Below are 23,520 nucleotides of genomic sequence, written 5' to 3' on the forward strand. Positions count from 1 at the left end.
TGGAAAATTTACATTCTAAATTCCACAACATCGCAGAATTAAAGAATACATTCTAAATCATATAAAAATGAAAAAGCATCTTATATATATATATATATCTTGTATATATACAAACATGTATCATGAAAGGCAAATTACACTCAATATTACATACTTTACCTCAGCCTTTCTTTTTGATAATTTTATGGAAATATGTTTAATAAGTTCATGTAAAGAACAGACTTTGAAGCCAATACTGAGAATGCCCACAAGACAACACATACTCCTTTTTGGCTGAAGTGAAAAAAAAGCCTATTTTTATAGAACTATGTTGTATTAAAAATCTATATCAATTTTAAAATAACACTCTACATCAATTTTAAAATAACACGTACTGTAAATATACGGATTTTGACAAAATCAATTTCAGTGCAAAATCTATTCATGGCAATTTACTACATCTACAATTATTGCTTTTTAAACGAAACAATGAAATGCTAGAATAAGCGCAAGGATATTTAAGTGCAATAATACAGTGTAACAGAAACAAAATGGCACTTGTGTATTAGTCTAAAATAGGTTGTAAAAATTTTGTTTGATTTCTATTTCACTATATAAATTATTATGTAGATTACACTATTTGATTGATTTCGCATTGACAATCAGGTTTTCCTATAAAACAAAATAAGGACACCAGACACATGTAGTTTTCAACAAGAAATCAACTGACAATCTTGTGACGAAACATTTCTGTTGGAACATATCTGATACCAGAGATCAACAGAAACAGAATCCTCACAGTGTGAGATTGTTAAACACATAATAATTATATAAAGTAACGGACAAATTTTCACTGCATTTCAGAGCAAAAAATCACATAACATATTTAAATAAGTAAATAATAAATTACAGATCTTACATGAGTTTCCAGTCATATGAGACAATTAAAGTCTACGAATTGTTTTACGGAACCTCTGGCGAGGTAAAATGAAAAATTCATGCCAAGTATCAATAATCACATAGGTTCTGGTTTTATTTTTGCTTTACATTCTATAAACAGCTAAAGTCATTTAAAAATATTCAAAAATTGGTTGGTGGAGGAAAACTGAGTTCCAAGAGAAAACGCCATTGAACTGCAGCCTGCATCTGGCGACTGCCCCATGAAGGCCTCAAACACATGACCTAGAGATGAAGTATCTCATATGAAATTGAAACTCATGTAAGATTCTGTTTATCACATAATGAAGAAAAGACATCATGTAGTTATGATGTCATAATTAAAACAATGGTAACCTTCTGCCAATCACAGATCCACTTGGTGACATTACCCATGTTGTCCCAACATGATTTAGGTAATGGGCGTTATTACAATGATACCAAATGATGAAACAATATTGATTTGTGATCAGTCACAAAAAGTGAATCTTAAATGATTTTTGTTGTAATATGGAATTTTTTAAACAAAGTTCCATACTGTGATATGTCACAAGATATTTGCCTTTCTAAAACTTTTTCTATAAGACTTATTTTGATATTCATGGACACTACGTTTTTCCCTGTCAGGGCATTTGAAATAATAGGGAATGTGTTTTTTCCCTGTTCTATCATGTTTCAAATTTCATAATTTTGCAGAATATTTGGTTTTACTGACATTTTCCCAGCCTTTAAAGTTTCATACTGCTAACCCCTATAATTAGGTTGTTGTTACTTTAAGTCCTATTAACAGTCAGGGTCATTTAAGGATGTGCCAGGTGTGGGTGGTGGAGGAAAGCCAGAATTCACTGAGAAAAACCACTGACCTGCAGCCAGCCAAAACACACAGACCTTGAATCAGTGACCCAGAGGCAGAAAGCTAGTGATTTTTTTAAACCCCTCCCCCCATATGAAAATATAGACTTCATTTCATCCTACAGAAAAATAGATTTTATGAAATACTCAGATACAGATAATTTCACCTCATACATCACGTCATTGGAAAAGGGAAATGTACATACTGATGTAATTTACGAAATTTCTATTGTTGGTTTAAATGAAAAAACTAATGGATACCATATGTACTGTTTAACTTAAACTGTTAATGGGTTCTCTCTTTCATGGTTTAAGCCGAGGTTTAGGGAAGGACTTTCAAGGATGTTAAATAAATATTCACAAGGTTCTTTCATCAGAAGATCTATTAGTTAAATTTAATTTTTTTGGTTTGTTCATAGCCACAAAAAATGATGTAGGTTTCTAAACGACCAACATTATTTGTTATACAGTATATAAACAGGGATCATCCTGTAGGAGGTTAGAGCACCATTGACTAAAAATCACTGAAAATGGCCAATAGCTCTGAGTCCCCGGAATTAACGTGTTAACATGTAGGACATTCACCATATCAAATAAAATCACTTAATAACACGGTAATCTAACAACTAACAACATCTTTTTGTAAAACAGTAGATCACTTTACCTCCAGTATTTGTACAAGTCTACTTTAGGATGGGGAACGTCTGGGTAACCCACCCATTCTTCAGTGTATAATAATGTTCATTAAAAGATATTTTTTCTCTCCTTTGTAGAGTAAAACATTTGGTTACATACTGGATCCTCTAAGACAAAATCTGATGGGGGACTGTAGGGGTTTGGCTTCATGAGTACACATCTGTAATTGTCTAGTTATCCATTCTCTACATATGGATTTCCAACTGAAAAAAAAGCATATGAGTGAAACAAGAAAGAAAGATATATTTATTAATAAGCTATCTATTTGATATGATATAGGTATTTCATTATCTAGATGTATTGATGCTACTGAGCATCCTTGTGTTATTGGTAATTATAAGGTTACACTCATCACTTAACAGACTGTCAAAAATTGTTCCGTTAAAACTGACAAAGAAAAAGTAAAACTTCAATATCTTTCCATTCATTACTGAGAAAATCAGTATAAATAGAGAGTATCTTGTCGACTTAACCATCCAGTGCACCTTCCCATCTAAAGTTTGCTTTTTCATCTTTTAATCACTTTTTTTCCTCTGTTGCCTCAAAGGTTCAGGCCATTTATATCACTTACAAGTCCTAGAAGGATGAAATAGCTGTATGATGTAGTTTAATTCATTATTTGGCTCTACTGCATTTTAAAATTCATATTAAAATGTGTTTCTCACTTGTGTGTCTTTTGTATATGTTCAAGATTGACTGAAAGATGTTTGTACTAAGTCTGCGCTGACTAACCTGACTGAGGGACAGCGGTAACATCTCCGAGCTGACTTACCTGCCTGAGGGACAGTGGTAACATCTCTGAGCTGACTTACCTGACTGAGGGACAGTGGTGACATCTCTGAGCTGACTTACCTGCCTGAGGGACAGTGGTAACATCTCTGAGCTGACTTACCTGACTGAGGGACAGTGGTGACATCTCTGAGCTGACTTACCTGACTGAGGGACAGTGGTTACATCTCTGAGCTGACTTACCTGCCTGAGTGGTAGTAAAGACTATGTTTTCTTTCCCCATCTGTTGTATATGTAGATGGTTGTGGTAGTGATGTTCTTCCACACAGGTGTTATTACAATTTTTACACATCTTTTTAGGTGAACTACCGATACCTCTCCTGGGATCTACAATGTAGCAGATCAAAATGATCTCATTTCCTATCATAATCTGTTACACTAACAAATACTTAATGACATTACCACTTTTATCAATTAACCATCCTTTTCAGATGTAATCCTTTCTATTTTTTTTATTTATTTTATAATTCTTTAATTAATTTCTTTTAATTAATCAAGAAATTTGAGCCTTTCTTTCATTAAAGTGTTCTTGAAATTTGGAATTGGTTTTCACCTAATGGAGAAAAAAAGCTATAAAACTAAACAGAACAGTTATCTGCATAAACAATGAAATATAAAGACTTTCATTATGATTCCTGCATTGATCTATAAATTACTACACTACAACAAATTCAATGGAATCTTACAGTCACAATAATGAACCTGTGTTGCAGTTTAATCAATCAGCTGAATGATAAACAAGATATCCCAGAGGGATCTTGGTGCCCACCATTGTTTGATCTTTATATGCTCTTTGAATGTTGGATCTTTTCCCTTCTTTTCTCTTCTCTGATTTTGCTTTTAATGATAAGACATTTGAACATTCCTTTGCAGAAATAGCAATGATAATCTTGAGCTGAAAAATCTAAAATGGCCACCTGGAAGCCATTTTGTTTCTACTGATCAATCCCAAAATTAAACAAGCACAAGAAGAGACCAAAGGGAACATACATATCAAACTTTAGAAAGATCTATACAGTAGTTCTTGAGAATTATTGATAACAAACTTTCAAAGTCAAGATCTCAGATATCAATCTCTCTCGTATTTTGTTTTTCTGATCAGACCCAAAATCGAAACGGTAAAACGGGAAATTTAAGAAAGATCCATCAATTACATCTCAAGAAATAGTGATAACAAACTTTCAAAGTCAAAATCCAAGATGGCCACCTTGAGGACATTTCTGATCACCCCCAAAATTAGATGAGCACAACTAGGGACCAAAAGGAACCTATACATGAAATGTGAGAAAGATCTATACAGTAGTTCTCAAGAAATATCGGTAACAATCTGGCAAAGTCAAAATCCAAGATGGCTGTCTATCAGCCATTTCCTTTTTCTGATCAGTCGCAAAATCAAACTGACACAACTAGGGACCAAGGGGACCATCTGCTGATGGTGGGCTAAAAATCAGATGCCAAATAATACAAATTTCCTCTCAGCTCACCTTGATATAAGTACAATGAACAAAAACCAACAAATTGTGCGATTTTAGTCAAAATCACCTCAAGGAATGAAGCCACTTGAGTAGTGACATGGAGTCACAGTGACCATGACAGTACAATCATGAAAATCAATCTTGTGTGAGATGTTATGGTCCTTCATGAGCATGTGAAGTTCAACGAAAATCCCGAAGAAATAACACCACTAGAGCACTGACAAGAACTTTCTGAAAATAGCAATAGTGATCTTGACCTTGACTCTTAAACACTAAAATTACATCTCGCCTGAGATATAAGTTTATAGAGTTTGAGGAAAATCCCTTGGAAAAATGAAGCGAGTGCTAACAATGATAAAAGCTACATTATAAATGAACCCATATCCTACAACGTACAGAAACATCCCATATCCCCCTCCCTCCACTCTCCAACATTTGTTGTGAGAGGATAATAATTGTAATCATGATTATAACACTGTAACTGAAAGCCTCCTCATATACACTACTGCCTGGTAAATATGACTTATATAGTTGTCTAAAGATTAACTTAATGCTATGAGAAACAGGAAGAAGATTTGAAGATTTAAGTACATACCTGCCCTACCTGGGATAGTGGCGACACTTGACCCTGAACCACGGTTCTTTTCAATGTAGAACTCTGCTGCTATATCATTTACATCTTCATCTGAAAAAGTCCAAATAAAAAAATATCAGAAAACCAACATGTATACATACTTCTTTGTTTATACATGTAGTATGTGTATTTTTCATTTTATTTGTAGAAATGTCACACATCAAATTTCATCTGTGCTATCTATAGGACTGGAGAGTATCAACATATGAACATATTCCTAGTTTACTGATTATATGAATAGGATTTGAAATATTCCTATCAAAAATAAACATACTTCACATACCTGATATCTGCAAATGTTCAGTATTACAAGTATTACGTGACACCCCTCTCACCAAGGTGAACCCAGACCCTAAGTATGAAACTCCAGTGACAAGTAGTGTAGGAGAAAGTACTCTGACAAGATAGCACAGCGACAGACAGACGGAAGGACAGACACAATGCAAAACTATAGTCTCTTTTAGTTTGCAGTGGGAGATTATGATATTTCTGAAGAAATTGCTAATGACATGGATGGAAATGAGAGGATATTAATTCAATATTGACATTCAACAAGAAATGTCCATACTCTAATTAAGCTCACCCTAAGCAAGATTTCCCAGTTTTGTAAGAACAATAAATTTCACCCCGATTTTTCATTTCTAACAAATAAAGTGTTTCCTATTTCTTTTTGTTGAAGACTATATGTCCAACCTACCATAAACTTACTGGATTAATTGCATCAACTTTCTGCACTTACAACATCAGCATATTTTCCGGGTGACTAAGCTTCAAATCTAAGGCATTTTCAGCTAAATTTTTATCCGATACTTGTACATATTTTTGAGTGCATTCTGACACATTTTAAAAATTAAAATTAAAATCATGTCTGAACATATCTATACAACACAATTAGAAAGGTAAGTGATCATCTAATTATCACAGGAAAATGTGTTATCATACCTGTTACAGCAGAACCCTTGTCAGTCAATGTCCATAATGGTTTAGCTCCAGGTAACTTTCTCGTTATTTCTTTTTTTTCCAGAAAATAAAGCCAGCTGTTGGCACATTTCTTTGTGTCTCCAATTCCCGTTTTCTTTGCAACATCTGCAGCTTTAAGGGGACTATTTGCATTTTTAAAAACGTCAACAATCTTTTTTAAATCATCTGGGGAAAAAAGAAATATATAAATCAGGTATAGCTTAGTATCTTATTCAAACAGGAGTGGAGAATCAGCAAGTATGACAATGACGATAACAAGGAACTTGAGGAGGACAACAAGGAGGAGGAGACAATTTTCATCCATCACATTAAGTTGATAGAACTAATCTGTGACTTCCTTTACAGTGACATGTGTACAATCACTGCTATATTTAATGTACTTTTAATACCAAGCATTGAGGTTGCACTATAGGACTAGAAATTTATATTTGTGTTGTCTAACCTTGATTTATTACCACCTATAGCTCACAGGAGTCACTAGAGGGATATAGCATCAAGGCCATCCATCTCTGTATAAGAGTACTTACCACGACATATCCGTTCCTCTGGCCCAAGACTACTAGTGTACATGGTCACACTGGACTCTCCTGATTTAACAATCTCCATGGCTGCTAAAGGTTTGGCTAAAATATAATTTTTTTCAAAAGGTTACCACTAATGGTATTTTGGATTTATAATCAAAGTATCTTTGTTTTATTAAGACTTTAAGCCTACATACACTTCTGTACATTATTTTTTATCCTAAATAATAATTAAAGACACTACTACAGAGTTCTACATTAGGAGTGGTGGATCATTAAGTAACTATTATCTTAAATAATACTATTAACCTTGATCTTTGACTCATGACTTGATAATCAGTAGGTTTTATCCCCTCGTAAAGGAGGACAAGAATGCAAAAACTGGATATCATGCCACATATTCTGCATTTTAATGAATTGACCTTTTAAATGACTTCAAAAGACTATGAACTTATTAGAAAGGTGAGACACATTTTGGTTATTAAAGCACTTTAAGATGCTTCCCTTCATATCAAGCATTTCATTCTGCCATAGCTGAGTGTAACCCCTTTAGGCCCCATCCATCAGCCCCCTGACGGTCAGCCAGGATCAATATGGGCATACTGTCACGCCGTCATCTTTTGCTCATAATTCTAACCAAGTTTGAAAAATTTCTAAAGGAAATTAAACAAATTATGCTCAAAAATGTATTTTTCCTATATAAATAATAGTAAACTTTACCCCTCCCCACGAAGAAATGGGAGACCCTGGGGCAATGAAATTCACAATTTCTGTAAAGCACCTTAATATGCTTTCATCCATGAAGAGCAGTTGATTCTACCATATCTGGGTGTTGAGAAGAAGTTTTTTTGAAATCCAGGTCAATTTGACCCCTTTTGGCCCACCCCTCAGGCCCTTGTGGGATGGGAGCTGTATAATTCAAAAATTTTGTTCATCTTAGGCCCGGGAAAATTTCTGTGAAATTTCATTGAAATCAGATCTGGAATTTTGAGAAGAAGTCGAAAATGTAAAATTGTTTACAGCCGCATGAAGCATGACACACGATGAAGGTGATCACGATAGGTCATCATGAGACTTGTCTCAGGTGATCGAAAATGCTACTTACTGAGACAACATTCAATGCTTTGTTGTTCTGCCAAAGACATTGTATCTTCCCTTCCATGTTTCATGGTGTTGCCAGCAGTGGAAACTGGAGGCTGTGGACACAGTGGGTCTGCCACTCTATAGTGCTTAGTGTTGCCAGCAGTGGAGGCTGGAGTCTGTGGACACAGTGGGTCTGCCACTCTATGTTGCCTCGTGTTGTCAGTGGTGGAGGCTGGAGGCTTTGGGAACATCAAGTCATCCTCCCAATGTTGCCTGGTGTTGGTGTTAGTGAAAGTGCTTGTATTTTCTCTTGAATTATGCTTGGACTTTGTAACTTCAGCATAAGATTCCCTGGAGCTGAGGTTATATGAAAAGTGGAGTTGCTCACTGGAACTTTGCTCCACATTGGAAACATGCCCACTAGAACCTATTTGCTGACAGGAAGTTTGCTCATTTTTTCTCCTCACGCTGTGATCTCCAATTTCACTCACTTCAGGAATATGCATGAAAATCATTGAAAATTACATTGAAAGCCAAGCAAATATCTTTAAATATGTTTTTTGCTCACATGGTTTTGGTTTGTATACATAGCAGTCAACAATAAGTTTATACATTATATCTATCACTTATACTACAATAAATCATATTAAATCTCTAAAAATCTTTTACACAAATGGGAGTTGCACTTATGGTGTCAAATTTCACATATCTAATTCAAGTTTGTGCTTTAATGATAAAGCCACATTTTTAACTTCTCATAATTACCATTGTTTTCCTGATTTGGCTGGGCATCAGTCTCGGAAGGCAGTGACCATATGTCCATGCCTTCTTTCTTCTGGACACAGACTAAACCTCGTTCAGAAAGAAGCTTCAGACACCGACAGATCTGGTTATCATCAAGGTGTTGGTTTTTAAATTTTTTATGGAAATCCCTTACTGATAAAGTGTGGCTGATCAATAAGGATTCATAAATTTGACTGGCAACAACTTCTGTTGAGGAGAAAGAAGAGCAATTAAATAAAATGGAGTGTTTGTTGAAATCATATTTGCTCCAAGAGTATTTATTTCAGTTTCATTTTTTTATTTTCTCTTTATTACCATGAATTCAATAATCAGGAAAGGTAAATCTAATTATAAGCAAATCTGCATTAATTGATTTAATGGTTCTAACACTTATTGACTACATGGTTCTAACACTTATTGACTACATGGTTCTAACACTACATGGTTCTAACACTTATTGACTATATGGTTCTAACACTTATTGACTACATGGTTCTAACACTTATTGACTACATGGTTCTAACACTTATTGACTATATGGTTCTAACACTTATTGACTACATGGTTCTAACACTTATTGACTATATGTTTCTAACACTTATTGACTACATGGTTCTAACACTTATTGACTACATGGTTCTAACACTTATTGACTACATGGTTCTAACACTTATTGACTACATGGTTCTAACACTTATTGACTATATGGTTCTAACACTTATTAACTAAATGATACTAACACTTATTGACTATATGGTTCTAACACTTATTGACTACACGGTTCTAACACTTATTAGCTAAATGATACTAACACTTATTGACTACATGGTTCTAACACTTATTAACTAAATGATACTAACACTTATTGACTATATGGTTCTAACACTTATTGACTACATGGTTCTAACACTTATTGACTATATGGTTCTAACACTTATTGACTACATGGTTCTAACACTTATTAACTACATGGTTCTAACACTTATTGACTATATGGTTCTAACACTTATTGACTATATGGTTCTAACACTTATTGACTACATGGTTCTAACACTTATTGACTACATGGTTCTAACACTTATTGACTATATGTTTCTAACACTTATTGACTACATGGTTCTAACACTTATTGACTATATGGTTCTAACTTATTGACTACATGGTTCTAACACTTATTGACTATATGGTTCTAACACTTATTGACTACATGGTTCTAACACTTATTAACTACATGGTTCTAACACTTATTAACTATATGGTTCTAACACTTATTGACTATATGGTTCTAACACTTATTGACTATATGGTTCTAACACGTATTGACTACATGGTTCTAACACTTATTGACTACATGGTTCTAACACTTATTGACTATATGGTTCTAACACTTATTAACTAAATGATACTAACACTTATTGACTATATGGTTCTAACACTTATTGACTACATGGTTCTAACACTTATTAGCTAAATGATACTAACACTTATTGACTACATGGTTCTAACACTTATTAACTAAATGATACTAACACTTATTGACTACATGGTTCTAACACTTATTGACTATATGGTTCTAACACTTATTGACTACATGGTTCTAACACTTATTGACTACATGGTTCTAACACTTATTGACTACATGGTTCTAACACTTATTAACTACATGGTTCTAACACTTATTAACTATATGGTTCTAACACTTATTGACTATATGGTTCTAACACTTATTGACTATATGGTTCTAACACGTATTGACTACATGGTTCTAACACTTATTGACTACATGGTTCTAACACTTATTGACTATATGGTTCTAACACTTATTGACTATATGGTTCTAACACTTATTGACTATATGGTTCTAACACGTATTGATTCTATGGTTCTAACACTTATTGACTATATGGTTCTAACACTTATTGACTACATGGTTCTAACACTTATTGACTATATGGTTCTAACACTTATTGACTACATGGTTCTAACACTTATTAACTACATGGTTCTAACACTTATTGATTACATGGTTCTAACACTTATTGACTACATGGTTCTAATATTTATTGACTACATGGTTCTAACATTTATTGAGTATATGGTTCTAATACTTAGTGATTATATGGTTCTAACACTTATTGACTACATGGTTCTAACACTTATTGACTATATGGTTCTAACACTTATTGACTACATGGTTCTATCACTTATTGACTATATGGTTCTAACACTTATTGGCTATATGGTTCTAACACTTATTGGCTATATGATTCTCAGACTTATTGACTACATGTTTCTAACATTTAGTGACTACATGGTTCCCAAACTTATTGACCAAATTGCTCTGGGAAGGAGTCGGGGGATAGGTATCTTCATTCTTCGTATAATTATGATATACACCTGAAAAGTAACTGAGTCCACCTTTGGGGTAATTTATTGGATGGTTTACAATACTTAATGACTGGTTTGAGAAATCCCAATCATATATAGTCTACAACATGGTGGTGTGTTGGTACTGGTCAGGTGGCACAGTGTTAACACAACAATCGTGATTTAATAGAAGTTTGATACCTTGTTTTGCAATTGTTGTAAAAGTAGATAAGTTTATAACACTATGCTGATGGAAAAATAAAATAAAACATTTTCATATGAACAAATCATCAGTAACACTATGTGAATGCTTTAAAAATTCACTAGATTACTGATTATTTTACTATGGAACTGTCCATTTACCAAATCATATCTGTTCATCATTTAATGCTTTATTACTAGAAACTAATCAATCATTCACGTCTATTTCAAGCGTACAAGTAGTTACATTGTATCATGGAGGAAATCTCAATCATTCTTCAGCTTACATGGAATCTATAACCATGCATATATGTTGAAAATGTATAGGTATTCGTTTATATGCATTTACTGTATTTGTAAATGGGTCTGGCACATTTAATACAAGAGGCCTATTGGTCCTGTATCACTCACCTGACTTTGTTCTGTGAAGCTGCTTATCAAAATATATCAACTTTCCCATTAGATCACATCCCTCTGCTACCAGGAGTCAACCAAACCATTCAAACAAAAGTCCCCTTCAACCAAGAATACTTTACACCAAATTTGGACAAAATTCTGACATTCCTCCTGCAGAAGGATTTTTTCAAGAAAAATGCTCTATTTCTCCCACTGCATCCCATTCTTTGTATCCCAGGGGGCCAAGATACAATATTAAATCCCCTTTAGTAAAGTATGCTTCATACCAAATTTGGATAATATCCTTTCATTCCTTCAGAAGAAGGAGGATTTTAAAGTTTTGAGTCCTGCTACCTGAGAGCTCAAAGGCTCCATTCAGACAAAGCTGGTTCCCCTCCCTCAAGAGTGATACAAAACTAATAGCAATTTATTGGAAAAGTTGCCAACTGACAGATGTCAAAATGATATTGTTCCATTGCATAGACACACTAGTACCTTGGTCCTTCATGATCAGGCCACATGAGCTAAAAATACTTAATTTTCTCTCTGAAGTTGTAAATATGTGTTTGCACATTACAACATATTTTTCTATTCTTTATTTCATTTATATTCATATACAATGTACATGTACTTCTTTTCGTCATACATCAAAATTATTCAGAACATCAAACACCATATATAGCAATGTCCCTAATCTGATGTTAATGTCCCCTTGAAGTAAGCACATGCCCATAGATTACGGAGTTATATAATATACAACATTTTATCTTCTCAAAAACCTTATCAACCAACGCCTGCTTACAATGACAACCAACATATATGAACCAGAAGTAAATGTCACATGATGTGCTGTTGGTATAATATGATATCAGAAAACTTGAAGAAAATACCGACATGTCAACATATTCGTAATTTGCTGAACTTATGTCTGGCATCATGGTCTCATCTCAATTAAATAAGAGCATATTATGACTGAAATATTTTTTTCCTGGCCATAACATTATTATAACACGAACTTTGTACTAGGCCTTACAGTTGAGACGATGAGTCAGTAATGTATGTCCTGCTGACATAGGACTAACAGTGAATGATTAATGCTATTTCCTGTTAACAATCAAATTCAAATCTCACCGTCTGTCATCCCGGAACAATTTTAAAGCGTATATTGATAACAACATCGAACCCGCTGGAAAATGACGTACTGGGGAATCCCAGAAATACGACCGGGAAATCCCCAAAGTTGATTTTTATCCAATGAAAGTGTGTTTCGTTATTTGCACCATATCACCAAAACACTTACTGGCTGTTGGAGAAGTCTTAATACCACAATGAATATTTTACACCACAAAAGGTAATGTTTGCATTAGTTCCTATCATGGGTGTACCTTTTGAGTGTCCTGGGAGGAATGTTAGTTAAGACATTTTTATAGATTTTTTGTATCATACCATTACACTTTTCGGTCGAACGATCAGGACGTTTTTTTGCATGTTGATTGACAGTGGTGTGACGTGTATAATACGAAAGATATAAATGAAATATCTTAATTAATAAACTTCTGGGCACTAAATATGTCTCAGGTCACTTTCAGGACAACCATTCCTTCCAGAACACTCATTAAATACACTACATATCAATGGTCCAAAAGAAACAAAACGTTCGAGTTTGATAGAAAGGGGATGAGTGAGCTTACAGGAATCCGACGTTCTAGATACGTGTAACACATTTTCTCAACATCGGTTGGAGTCTGCTATATATTTTGGTGCAGACATTTTGTTGAACTGTACCGCGTGAACTATTTACCTACATGTACATGTACATGACCTAGAACCCTAGGTAATTTGGGTTATTGTAACATGTGACGCTTTTCAAAAGAAACAAAAAATTGTGATTTAATCCATTCGTCATAAAATATTATGAATTGGTATTTGTTTCAATGGCAAACTTGAGTATTGCTTGATACCAGAGACGTATATAACATATACGTCTCTGTTGATACTCATTTTTATGTCAAACATATGCATCCTCCCCGATATCATTAAATAGCCTGTCAAGCCATTCTCGTATGCCAGTCTATATGACATGCCTAAGTGTAAAATGATGCATTTAATACTTAAAGGAAAAATATTTTACCTTAAGGGCAAATCTATTCTTTGTTATTTGAAAATATTTGACAAATATAGCAAGCCTACTTATTACCTACCTGGCAGGATCTCTGAAACCAGGAGATTCCCCCAATTTTGATCCATACAATCTAGAGGTGGGTCTGGGGAGTGAAAATTGGGAAACGCTCAACAGAATTGAGAAAGTTGGCAGGTGTGTTATTTTGTGCATGTTTTTTTTTTTTTACCTTAACATTACATGATTTTACCTTTAATGTAATATGTACTATTTGATGTTATTCACTATTTAAGAGTAAATAAATACGACCACTTCACATCATGCAAATTAAAAATATGCATTGTCTGACCCCAACCAATGTGCAATAGACTTGTCCAAAAAAAAGCATGTGTTTCGACAAACACATTAGTTTATTGAATAAATTTCACAGCATGAACACATTTCTATACATATATTTGTTTGATTGCAACTCATTGACGCAACTTTGCTACCAAGATACGATTATAAATGGGACCGATAGTAATGTACTAGGGATATAAAACTAAAATATGAAGATTATATCATTCTTGTTATTTTAGTAGTGTAATAGCTATGTTCCACATATAGATTGTCCAATTCTTTTAGGGAGTGTAACCCTGGTAGAGTTGTGTAGCCGCAATAAACTGTTCAGCTAAAAAACAAGTTCTCTTTAACATGAGTCAGAGGTAATGATATATATACCAGTAATGACCTCTGTTGTCAATGGTTTCATGAATTACTTTAATAATTAAGTTATGTCCCTGGTTCTTTGGATACTGTAGAAGTCTGTGGCCAAATAATAATTACTTTAACATATATTAATAAAAAGAATAATATCAAAGACGGGAAGGGGTGGTGGAAAAGGCCATGTTGATGTTGAAAATATCAAAATGATATAAAACATCTTGATGTTTGCACTTCTTTCAGTATGAAGGATATCACTGTCCTTTGTGATAGTTGTTGATTTATTTGTCCACAACACAAGTAAACATAAGTATTTCATGAGATCTGTAATATCTCTTCCAGACAGATCTAATTACTGGATCTTTTATATAAAATAGGCAGTGCAAGAACAAGTGTAAATTTTTCCATATGAGGTGCAAATTTAGCCAACAATTTAGAAGTCCCTTTTAAAAGTTAAGTCTCTGTTTTTAGGCTAAACATAATGCAGTCATGATTTCAGCATATCGTCACAGGGCTTGGAAGTAGATGCTACTATCAATCCTCAATTTCTGGTTGGTTCAAATTTTCCAACATGTTATCTACCACACCTAGCGGCAGTTGTGTGCTCAAAATAATGCCACAATTTTTCCAAAACAGTGAATGCTGTCGCTGTGAGACAAGCATGTGTTATACTGCAAGTGACAGGTCACACTATTCAGATTGAGATTTGCATCAGTCACTAACTAGCATTGCCGTACACCATACACTTGGTACCAAGTTTCATATTGATAGTTGTGCAATTGGTATAGTAATGGAGACTTAAATTTTCCCCAGCTGAAAACGGCATATATGTATATTGTTTATGACACATGAGACAGTGTCTTGATACTGTATATCTTAAAGGAAGTTAATGACATCAGAAGATAAGTGCTAGAGTAAAATACCTTAATATACAAAGTTTCAGTGTTGTATAAAAAATGACTGAGTTAAGAATGATAATGACAGATTGGCATGCATGTGTACATTTTATACTAATATAGCAAGGCTAATCATGACGTGCCTTCAGACACTATTGCTTCAAATACTCATAGAAATTAGTGATACAAAACATGCATTGTTAATATGATTATAATACAATCTTGTATAAAGTTTCATATTAATATTTGTAAACGTGGTTGTGTTATGGAGTTAGATTTCCCTGGTGGTACAGGTGGGTGTTGTGTATCACACTTGAGAGCAGTGTCATCTTGTTAGTAGTTGTTATATGTTGGTTTAATCTAACAATACTTTTATCAGAGATGTATGTAACACATAAATGCCTATGATTTTATATTCATCGTCTCATAGTATTATGCATTAGTTGCGTATTTTAAGAATCATTATTTAATAAACAATAAATAGGCCTATTTGGGATTGGTAAACAATTCAAAACTTTCCTTTATTGTTGTCATCCTTTTGATATCAACTAAATCCTTTATAATCTGCTGTAAAACTTGATGGAAAATTTGTATTCTGAATTCCAAGTTAGGTCATTGATAGTCATTCACTACAGAAAGTGTTTGATTGTGTTGTGTTGCATATGATGGATTGTATATCTCACATTAAAATTACAAATATATATTGCCAACATGTTTAGTCTCTCAGTACTTTGATTAGTTTTTACTTAAACGAGGGACATCAATAGATGTTCTGTTTTGCCTTTGATGAATGTTCTGCTTGTCGCTATCTTTAATGTGTACATATTAAACAGAATGTACAATATATTTATGATAATTGTAACACAGCTGGCATGTTCGCAACAAGGACAACATTGAGAGAGTTCGAAGGGATGAGGCAAAGGCAGCCGAGGAGGAGAAGGAAAGGCTTCGGAAGGTGGCGCTTGCTGTAAGTATACCATATGATACAGCAGGTCCTACCTGCTGACCTGATTTATATCTACATATGGTGGTTAGGCTTTGCACTGTAAGTAAGGAACAACATACTCAATTTATTGTCACAACTTCATTTTTCCAGAGTTCACTGATGCAATAATTGGTAAATGTACTGTTAAGAAAGGAATTGTCAATTCTTAATATACTGCATTAACTTCATTGTATATATACATTAAATAAATGTGGTTTGGAAAATATTCATTATTACATGTTGATGGTGGACCATTCAAATTGCCCTGCATCTGTGGTCTTTAATCTTTGGTCTCTCCTTAAACAATTCTAATCATCACCATTTCTTGAGAACAACTATGAATATTTAAAGGTTCCCTTGGCACCTAGCTGTGCCCTTTTGATTTTGAGAGAGGTCAGAAAAACCTAATGAATGACAAACGGCATCTTTTATTTTGTGGCTAGGAAAGTTTGTTATTGAATTCCCTTAAGAAGGACAGCAAGATGTTTCTTGAATTTCATAGTAGTTTCCCCTTAGTCACTTATTGGGCCATTTTGATTTTGGCACTAAACAGAAAAAAGAAATTTCAGACAGGCAAACATCTTTTCTTTGACTTTTAAATATTGAAATATTGAATATTGAGATAAAGAAGTTTTCACTTGTGTGCAACTTGTTCATTTATGTAAAATCATCTTTAAGTAAAAAATTTAAAGTAGGTAAAAAAATGTTGGCATAGTATTTTTTAATAACATTATTCCAGGTATTGCAGAGCATCTATGCTCCTTGCCTTTCCACTTTCAGTAAGAATTTTTCTGTGTTATGTATTATTGAAACAATTGTGTAGATGAAAGTCTCACACATGTTAACAGTATAGAGATTTGCTCGAGAGCCTTTAAGGGCTTCATTGTTGTTAAAGATAACAAATAGAAAATGAAACCACTATTGGTACACATTATTGTATACTAAAATATATGTCTTAAATATTGTATATATATATTTGTTTTATGTATGTATGTTTCACAATTGGTCCTTCATTGATTTGCAAATTAAATATATTGAACCTTGATAGTTCTAATAATTTACTCTATAATTTTATTAAAGGAACAAGAAGCAAGGACAGAAATCTTAAGACAGAAAGCTAGATCTCAGAGGCTACCCTCCACCAGCAGCAGCACAGTTACCTCCCCTGAAAAAATAGAAGATCCTGAAGTGAGTGGGAATGAAGTGAAGGCCAAGACAGACCTAGATGTGTATGGTTCAAACAATCTTGTCTCTGACATATACACTGGATCAGGAGGTCACATCAATTTCTTCAAGGACACAGAAGGAGTAAGTGGTAGATATGTACCTGTACATATAAGTGTAATCAATTCATGTGTGTGTATTTGTATATATTTCTGTACATAAAAAAAATTCTGCTGATTAAGGTTATTAACTCACTGTAAGGTTCAGAAAAATACATCTTTGAAATCTAAAGGTTCAAATATAGTCCCAGTGCCCTTGAAATATTCTTAGCCAAACTTTAACCAATCACACATGACAAATTATTTGGCTGCACAGCTGATACATCTACTGTGGAGTTCTCATGAAATCGGAATCAAGTACAAACAAAATTTTCAGCTGTTTTTGTATCTTACCGTATTTTACCGCAAATAAGCCCCCCCCCCACCCTCCACACAGTTTAAAAAGACTTGTCAAAAAAGGGGAGGGGGCTGATTTGCGGGCAATCCCCCTGTTCACGAGATGTACGAGTGTCCGCCATCTCGGATTCTTCGTCATAAGGAACGATAATAATTCTGAAGATTATTGATTTTGAATCAGTACATACATGTAGTTTTGAAGGTAATATATCTTTGCAGGATATTGATATTAACTATTTTCAGTCAATAAACATTGTGCAAAATTAAATACACAGGAAACATTTTTACATTTAATCAAAATATCAGAAAACTTCTATTAACTTTCCTGGGTGCCAATTGATAATGATGTGCAGATACACCAGAATGAACGAACCCAAACCTTGACATCATGAAATATTAAAATTACTGTATTTTGTATTTATAATGATTTGGTTGTTTTTGTAGGTATCTACAGGAAAGCATAACATTGACCATGAAGCTGAAAAAAAGGCTGAAAAAGAAGAATGGGAGAAAAAGATGGGAATTTTAACTTACTTAGGTCAGAGTTCTTTGGAAAGTCAAGGAGGTAAGTTGTAGAGAGCAAATGTCAAAGTAATGTTTGAAACTGGTTTGTCGCCACTGACTCGCTATATACTTAAGTCAAATTAAGGACTATGAACTTATCAGTAATATTTGCTATGTCTGTTACAAAGCCCATTGATGTATACCATATCCATTCAATAGATCAGAGGTAGCAACAACTGCTATTTTATTGTCCAGTTATAAATCCACTGACTTTCAGTAGGAGAAGGTTATGTGTTTACCCCTTTGGACATGTTGCAGGAGAGATAATTAATTATACATTTTGCAGTGAAATGTAAGGTTTTATGATGACAATATAACTAATCTGAATATTTTCACCCGTTTTTGACCAGTTAGATAACTGTGTTTGCATATGAAATATAATTTATCCCAGAATGCATCGCAAACTTCTGGAAGGATGGTTAACCCTTTTGAACTGTAGGAAACTTGCTTTAATTTAGTTCATTCATCATGGTCAATCTGAATTTAATCCTTAGCTTCTTTCCTATGTAATGTAAAATAAATTGAAACCTTATATCCAGCAAAGTAATGATAATATAGAGTATGCATTTGAGATATAGACAGAGTGGCAAATTCAATATGGCGTCAATGAAAGGTGTGAAGTGTAATAAATGTAATATCCATTGTTTTTTTTATGAATTGCAGATCTATTTTATCTTGTGGGGTGGAAAATTTTATATTTTCAAAATTTCCACCCTACTGGTAATATACAACTGTTATTCATCAAGGAAATAAGAATATGTTATATGTATCCATATTTGAGGCATGTGTGGTCATGATCATAGCTCATTTGATAGAAGTGTTGGCGTGAGTATCCTCAGGTGAAAATCTGAGGTTTGTGATTCAAGGTTTCTCAGAAAACAAAGAAGCAGCCCAGATGCTGTCATGGTTGTGTCCAAAGGCAAGACACTTTCATGGAATTTCTCTTGGTGGCCACCAGCTAATACAACAAGATCATTCCTCAAAATGACCCAATGATAGATAACAGCTGTTGATAAACCCAATAAAGAAAATAATATATTCAAATTTATTTGAATGAATTTATAATGAAGTTAAAGTTTTCATAACTTAATTTGTTTGTTTGATTTATTGACCTGTGCTCAGCCAGGGTTATTTTGAGGGAGGGTCTCCTTGTGAAAGTGATTAGCTACACCACTGAGAAGCATAAGGGAGGTCCATCACATGTTGTCCAGATTGTCTTGCCCGAGGACACAACCGCTTATTTAGTGCTGGAATTAGACTTATTCTACGGAACAATAAATATCTGCTTGTACTTTCTGTTATGGTTAGAGACTAGTCAGATTGGTAAAAAATATTTACAAGACTCGTATAAATATACTGTGCAGTAATTACCAATATAACTAATGTCATTATAGGTTTACACTCACTAATCACTTTGTAGTAACATCTGTATATAAAATGATATACTGAATACTGTCTCTGTAGGCACAGCCCCATGGTATGCTAAGAAAAGAAAAGTAGAAGATGATGAAGATGACGCATTAACCAAAAGGTAATCGAGGTTCTGTAACACAAACGGACAGTTTAATTTCTGGGGATACTAGGAACTTATGACTGGGTCTTGAAATTTTAATGTTTTCTTGAAAACTGCATAGAAAAAAAACAACACTGAAGTACCAAAAACTGTTCCAGAATGTATGGTTTTTCTTAACAAGCAACTTCTGAAACTGTATATCTCTTTGAAACCTTTATGTCATAAATTAATTCAGTTTTTGTTGTAAATTAATTCAGCTTGTGAAATAGATATCATATTGTGAAGAATTCATGAAGATATTATTTTCTTTCTTGCATGTCAAACTTTCTCAATACATGGCCACCATCAAAGTACTGGCCATTCCTTTCGATTCATTGCTAAAATCAATTTATTACAGAGAGCATAAAGACAAGAAGCTAAAAGATTCCCTAGATCCTATACACAAGCTGGAGGGATACCTTAAAAAGAAGAGTCACAAAGATAAAGATCATTCTGACAGACACAAGGTATCCTTACTGTAACCGTTTTTATTCCTCAACATTAATAATTAGATATAAGAATTATAAATGATTGTCTGGTCATCTCTCAGATAATTTTGTTTAATCATTCCTGTGCAAATTCACTGCAATCCCTTTCAGTACTATCAGCTTCAGTTTTTAGGTCACTTGAGACAAATTCTCATGGTGACCTATATTGCAATCACCTTAATTCATACAGCATTGTGCATCTGTAAAAAATTTAACATTTTCAACTTCTCAAAAATTCCTGAATCAATTTTAATGAAATTTTGCAGAAACCTTCCCTGGCCCAAGATGAAACGAAATAGTGAATTATATGGGGTGGAGCCAAAAGGGTCAAATTGACTTTAATTTTAAATGTCTTCTTCTTAACACCCAGATAAGGTAGAATCAAATGCTCTTCATGGATGGAGGCATCTTAATGTGGTTTACAAAAATTGTGAATTTCATGGTCCCAGGGTCTCACATTTCACCGTGGGAAGGGGGTAATTTTACTATGGTTTATATAGGAAAAATAGATTTTTTAGTATAATTTGTTTTCCATTGGAAATATTTCAAACTTGGTTAGAATTATGATTGAAGGATGACGGCATGATGGTATGAATGGATTGATCATGTCTGTCCCGAGGGGCTGTTAGGCAGGGTAAAAAGGGATCAAATTGACTTAAATTTCAAAAATCCTTTGCTGAATTCCAACTGGGAATAACTTATTTATCAGTATAGGGTGAAAGTTTTTATGGTATTCATGTATTGACATTGGCTTACTATCATCAATGTCACAATTTCCTTTTCACAACACTTGAAAGCTACTTTCCCTTTAACCTTTATATTAAATATTGCTGATCTCAGGTGACCATCAAGACCGCAAGGCCTCTTGTTCATGTTTTTATATCACATTTTATAATCTGATAAACTTACAAAAACAGTAACAAAATGCTTGTTTGTCTCCTAGTAACACACATTTCCTAAATCCTAGTCCTAAATGCCACCTAAAGATTGCCCACATTTCAGTACCTATCGTGTCGTATGCTAAATTTCTTCATGCATTATCAAAGTCTTTATATAAGATGTTTATCTCACTTTCATTCTGCTGTCATTGTGTTTGGTTTTGGTTACATTACATTTTCATGCTTTCTTTTTGACAGCACAAACATCACAAACACAAGCACAAGAAAGACAAGGAAAGGTCATCGCAAAGTTCAAAATCAAAAGTCCAAGGGTCAAAGAGCATTGATCAGCTACGTGCAGAGAGACTCAAGAGGGAAGCTGCTGAAAGAAAGAAAACTGCTGCACTGATGGCAAAGGTTAGAGGTGAGAAAGCAGAGGAAGAGGCAGAGGTGAAGGAAGTGAGTGATAGAGATCGACGATACAACTCACAATACAACCCTGAATTTGTGAGACGACCCAGAAAACATTACTCCTGAAAATGAAGGAACATTGATGGAACAGAAAATGTTACTCCTGAAAATGAAGGAACATTGATGGAACAGAAAATATTACTCCTGAAAATGAAGGAACATTGATGGAACAGAAAATATTACTCCTGAAAATGAAGGAACATTGATGAACAGAAAACATTACTCCTGTAGATAAGGAACATTGATGAACAGAAAACATTACTCCTGTAGATAAGGAACATTGATAAACAGAAAACATTACTCCTGAAAATGAAGGAACATTGATGAACAGAAAACATAACTCCTGAAAATGAAGGAACATTGATGAACAGAAAACATTACTCCTGTAGATAAGGAACATTGATGAACAGAAAACATTACTCCTGTAGATAAGGAACATTGATGAACAGAAAACATTACTTCTGAAAATGAAGGAACATTGATGAACAGAAAACATAACTCCTGAAAATGAAGGAACATTGATGAACAGAAAACATTACTCCTGAAAATGAAGGAACATTGATGGAACAGAAAATATTACTCCTGAAAATGAAGGAACATTGATGAACAGAAAACATTACTCCTGTAGATAAGGAACATTGATGAACAGAAAACATTACTCCTGAAAATGAAGGAACATTGATGAACAGAAAACATTACTCCTGTAGATAAGGAACATTGATGAACAGAAAACATTACTCCTGTAGATAAGGAACATTGATGAACAGAAAACATTACTTCTGAAAATGAAGGAACATTGATGAACAGAAAACATAACTCCTGAAAATGAAGGAACATTGATGAACAGAAAACATTACTCCTGAAAATGAAGGAACATTGATGGAACAGAAAATATTACTCCTGAAAATGAAGGAACATTGATGGAACAGAAAATATTACTCCTGAAAATGAAGGAACATTGATGAACAGAAAACATTACTCCTGTAGATAAGGAACATTGATGAACAGAAAACATTACTCCTGTAGATAAGGAACATTGATGAACAGAAAACATAACTCCTGAAAATGAAGGAACATTGATGAACAGAAAACATTACTCCTGAAAATGAAGGAACATTGATGAACAGAAAACATAACTCCTGAAAATGAAGGAACATTGATGAACAGAAAACATAACTCCTGAAAATGAAGGAACATTGATGAACAGAAAACATAACTCCTGAAAATGAAGGAACATTGATGAACAGAAAACATAACTCCTGAAAATGAAGGAACATTGATGAACAGAAAACACTACTCCTGTAAATGAAGGAACATTGATGAACAGAAAACATAACTCCTGAAAATGAAGGAACATTGATGAACAGAAAACACTACTCCTGTAAATGAAGGAACATTGATGAACAGGTTAAAGGAGCTGATTAGTGATGAGGGATGAACAGTGTTTATGTATCTGTTGCAGTATCTGTTGCAGTGTAAGAATTAATAAAGAAGACAAACTTATTTTACTTTCATTCATTTATTGGTAAATTAAAGTTTGAATTCAGATTGCA

General features: G+C 33.9%; 2 protein-coding genes across 2 annotated transcripts; one reads left to right on the forward strand and one right to left on the reverse strand.

Moving 5' to 3' along the window:
• Positions 1 to 373: 373 nt before the first annotated feature.
• Positions 374 to 12,911, reverse strand: LOC132563733 (uncharacterized). The gene is made up of 8 exons (XM_060228483.1): positions 12,825 to 12,911; positions 8,712 to 8,936; positions 7,969 to 8,436; positions 6,870 to 6,965; positions 6,304 to 6,507; positions 5,323 to 5,412; positions 3,436 to 3,579; positions 374 to 2,666 (listed from the first exon to the last, which is right to left on the reverse strand). The coding sequence occupies exons 1-8, from the start codon at positions 12,832 to 12,834 to the stop codon at positions 2,638 to 2,640; spliced, it is 1,266 nt and encodes a 421-aa protein (XP_060084466.1). The 5' UTR covers positions 12,835 to 12,911; the 3' UTR covers positions 374 to 2,637.
• A 70-nt stretch (positions 12,912 to 12,981) lies between these two features.
• LOC132563727 (leukocyte receptor cluster member 1 homolog) lies at positions 12,982 to 23,123 on the forward strand. Its single transcript, XM_060228480.1, has 7 exons — positions 12,982 to 13,044; positions 16,278 to 16,377; positions 17,476 to 17,703; positions 18,459 to 18,579; positions 20,043 to 20,109; positions 20,489 to 20,597; positions 21,755 to 23,123. The coding sequence occupies exons 1-7, from the start codon at positions 13,022 to 13,024 to the stop codon at positions 22,031 to 22,033; spliced, it is 927 nt and encodes a 308-aa protein (XP_060084463.1). The 5' UTR covers positions 12,982 to 13,021; the 3' UTR covers positions 22,034 to 23,123.
• The last annotated feature ends 397 nt before the right edge of the window (positions 23,124 to 23,520 follow it).

Source organism: Ylistrum balloti, unplaced genomic scaffold (genome assembly GCF_031769215.1).
Source record: "Ylistrum balloti isolate Yb309-2 unplaced genomic scaffold, AGI_CSIRO_Ybal_v1 Utg371838, whole genome shotgun sequence".
Classification (NCBI taxonomy): domain Eukaryota; kingdom Metazoa; phylum Mollusca; class Bivalvia; order Pectinida; family Pectinidae; genus Ylistrum; species Ylistrum balloti.

Bases quoted from the DNA above. Each gene is read 5' to 3' on its own strand.
- LOC132563733 (XM_060228483.1), bottom strand. The intron at 8,437-8,711 runs GTAATTATGAGA...ATATTCCTGAAG, and splicing joins GCCAAATCAGGAAAACAATG to TGAGTGAAATTGGAGATCAC. The intron at 6,508-6,869 runs GTAAGTACTCTT...TTTTTTCCCCAG, and splicing joins AGAGGAACGGATATGTCGTG to ATGATTTAAAAAAGATTGTT.
- LOC132563727 (XM_060228480.1), top strand. From the start codon at position 13,022: ATGAATATTTTACACCACAAAAG. The intron at 16,378-17,475 runs GTAAGTATACCA...ATTTTATTAAAG, and splicing joins TTCGGAAGGTGGCGCTTGCT to GAACAAGAAGCAAGGACAGA. The intron at 17,704-18,458 runs GTAAGTGGTAGA...TTGTTTTTGTAG, and splicing joins TCTTCAAGGACACAGAAGGA to GTATCTACAGGAAAGCATAA.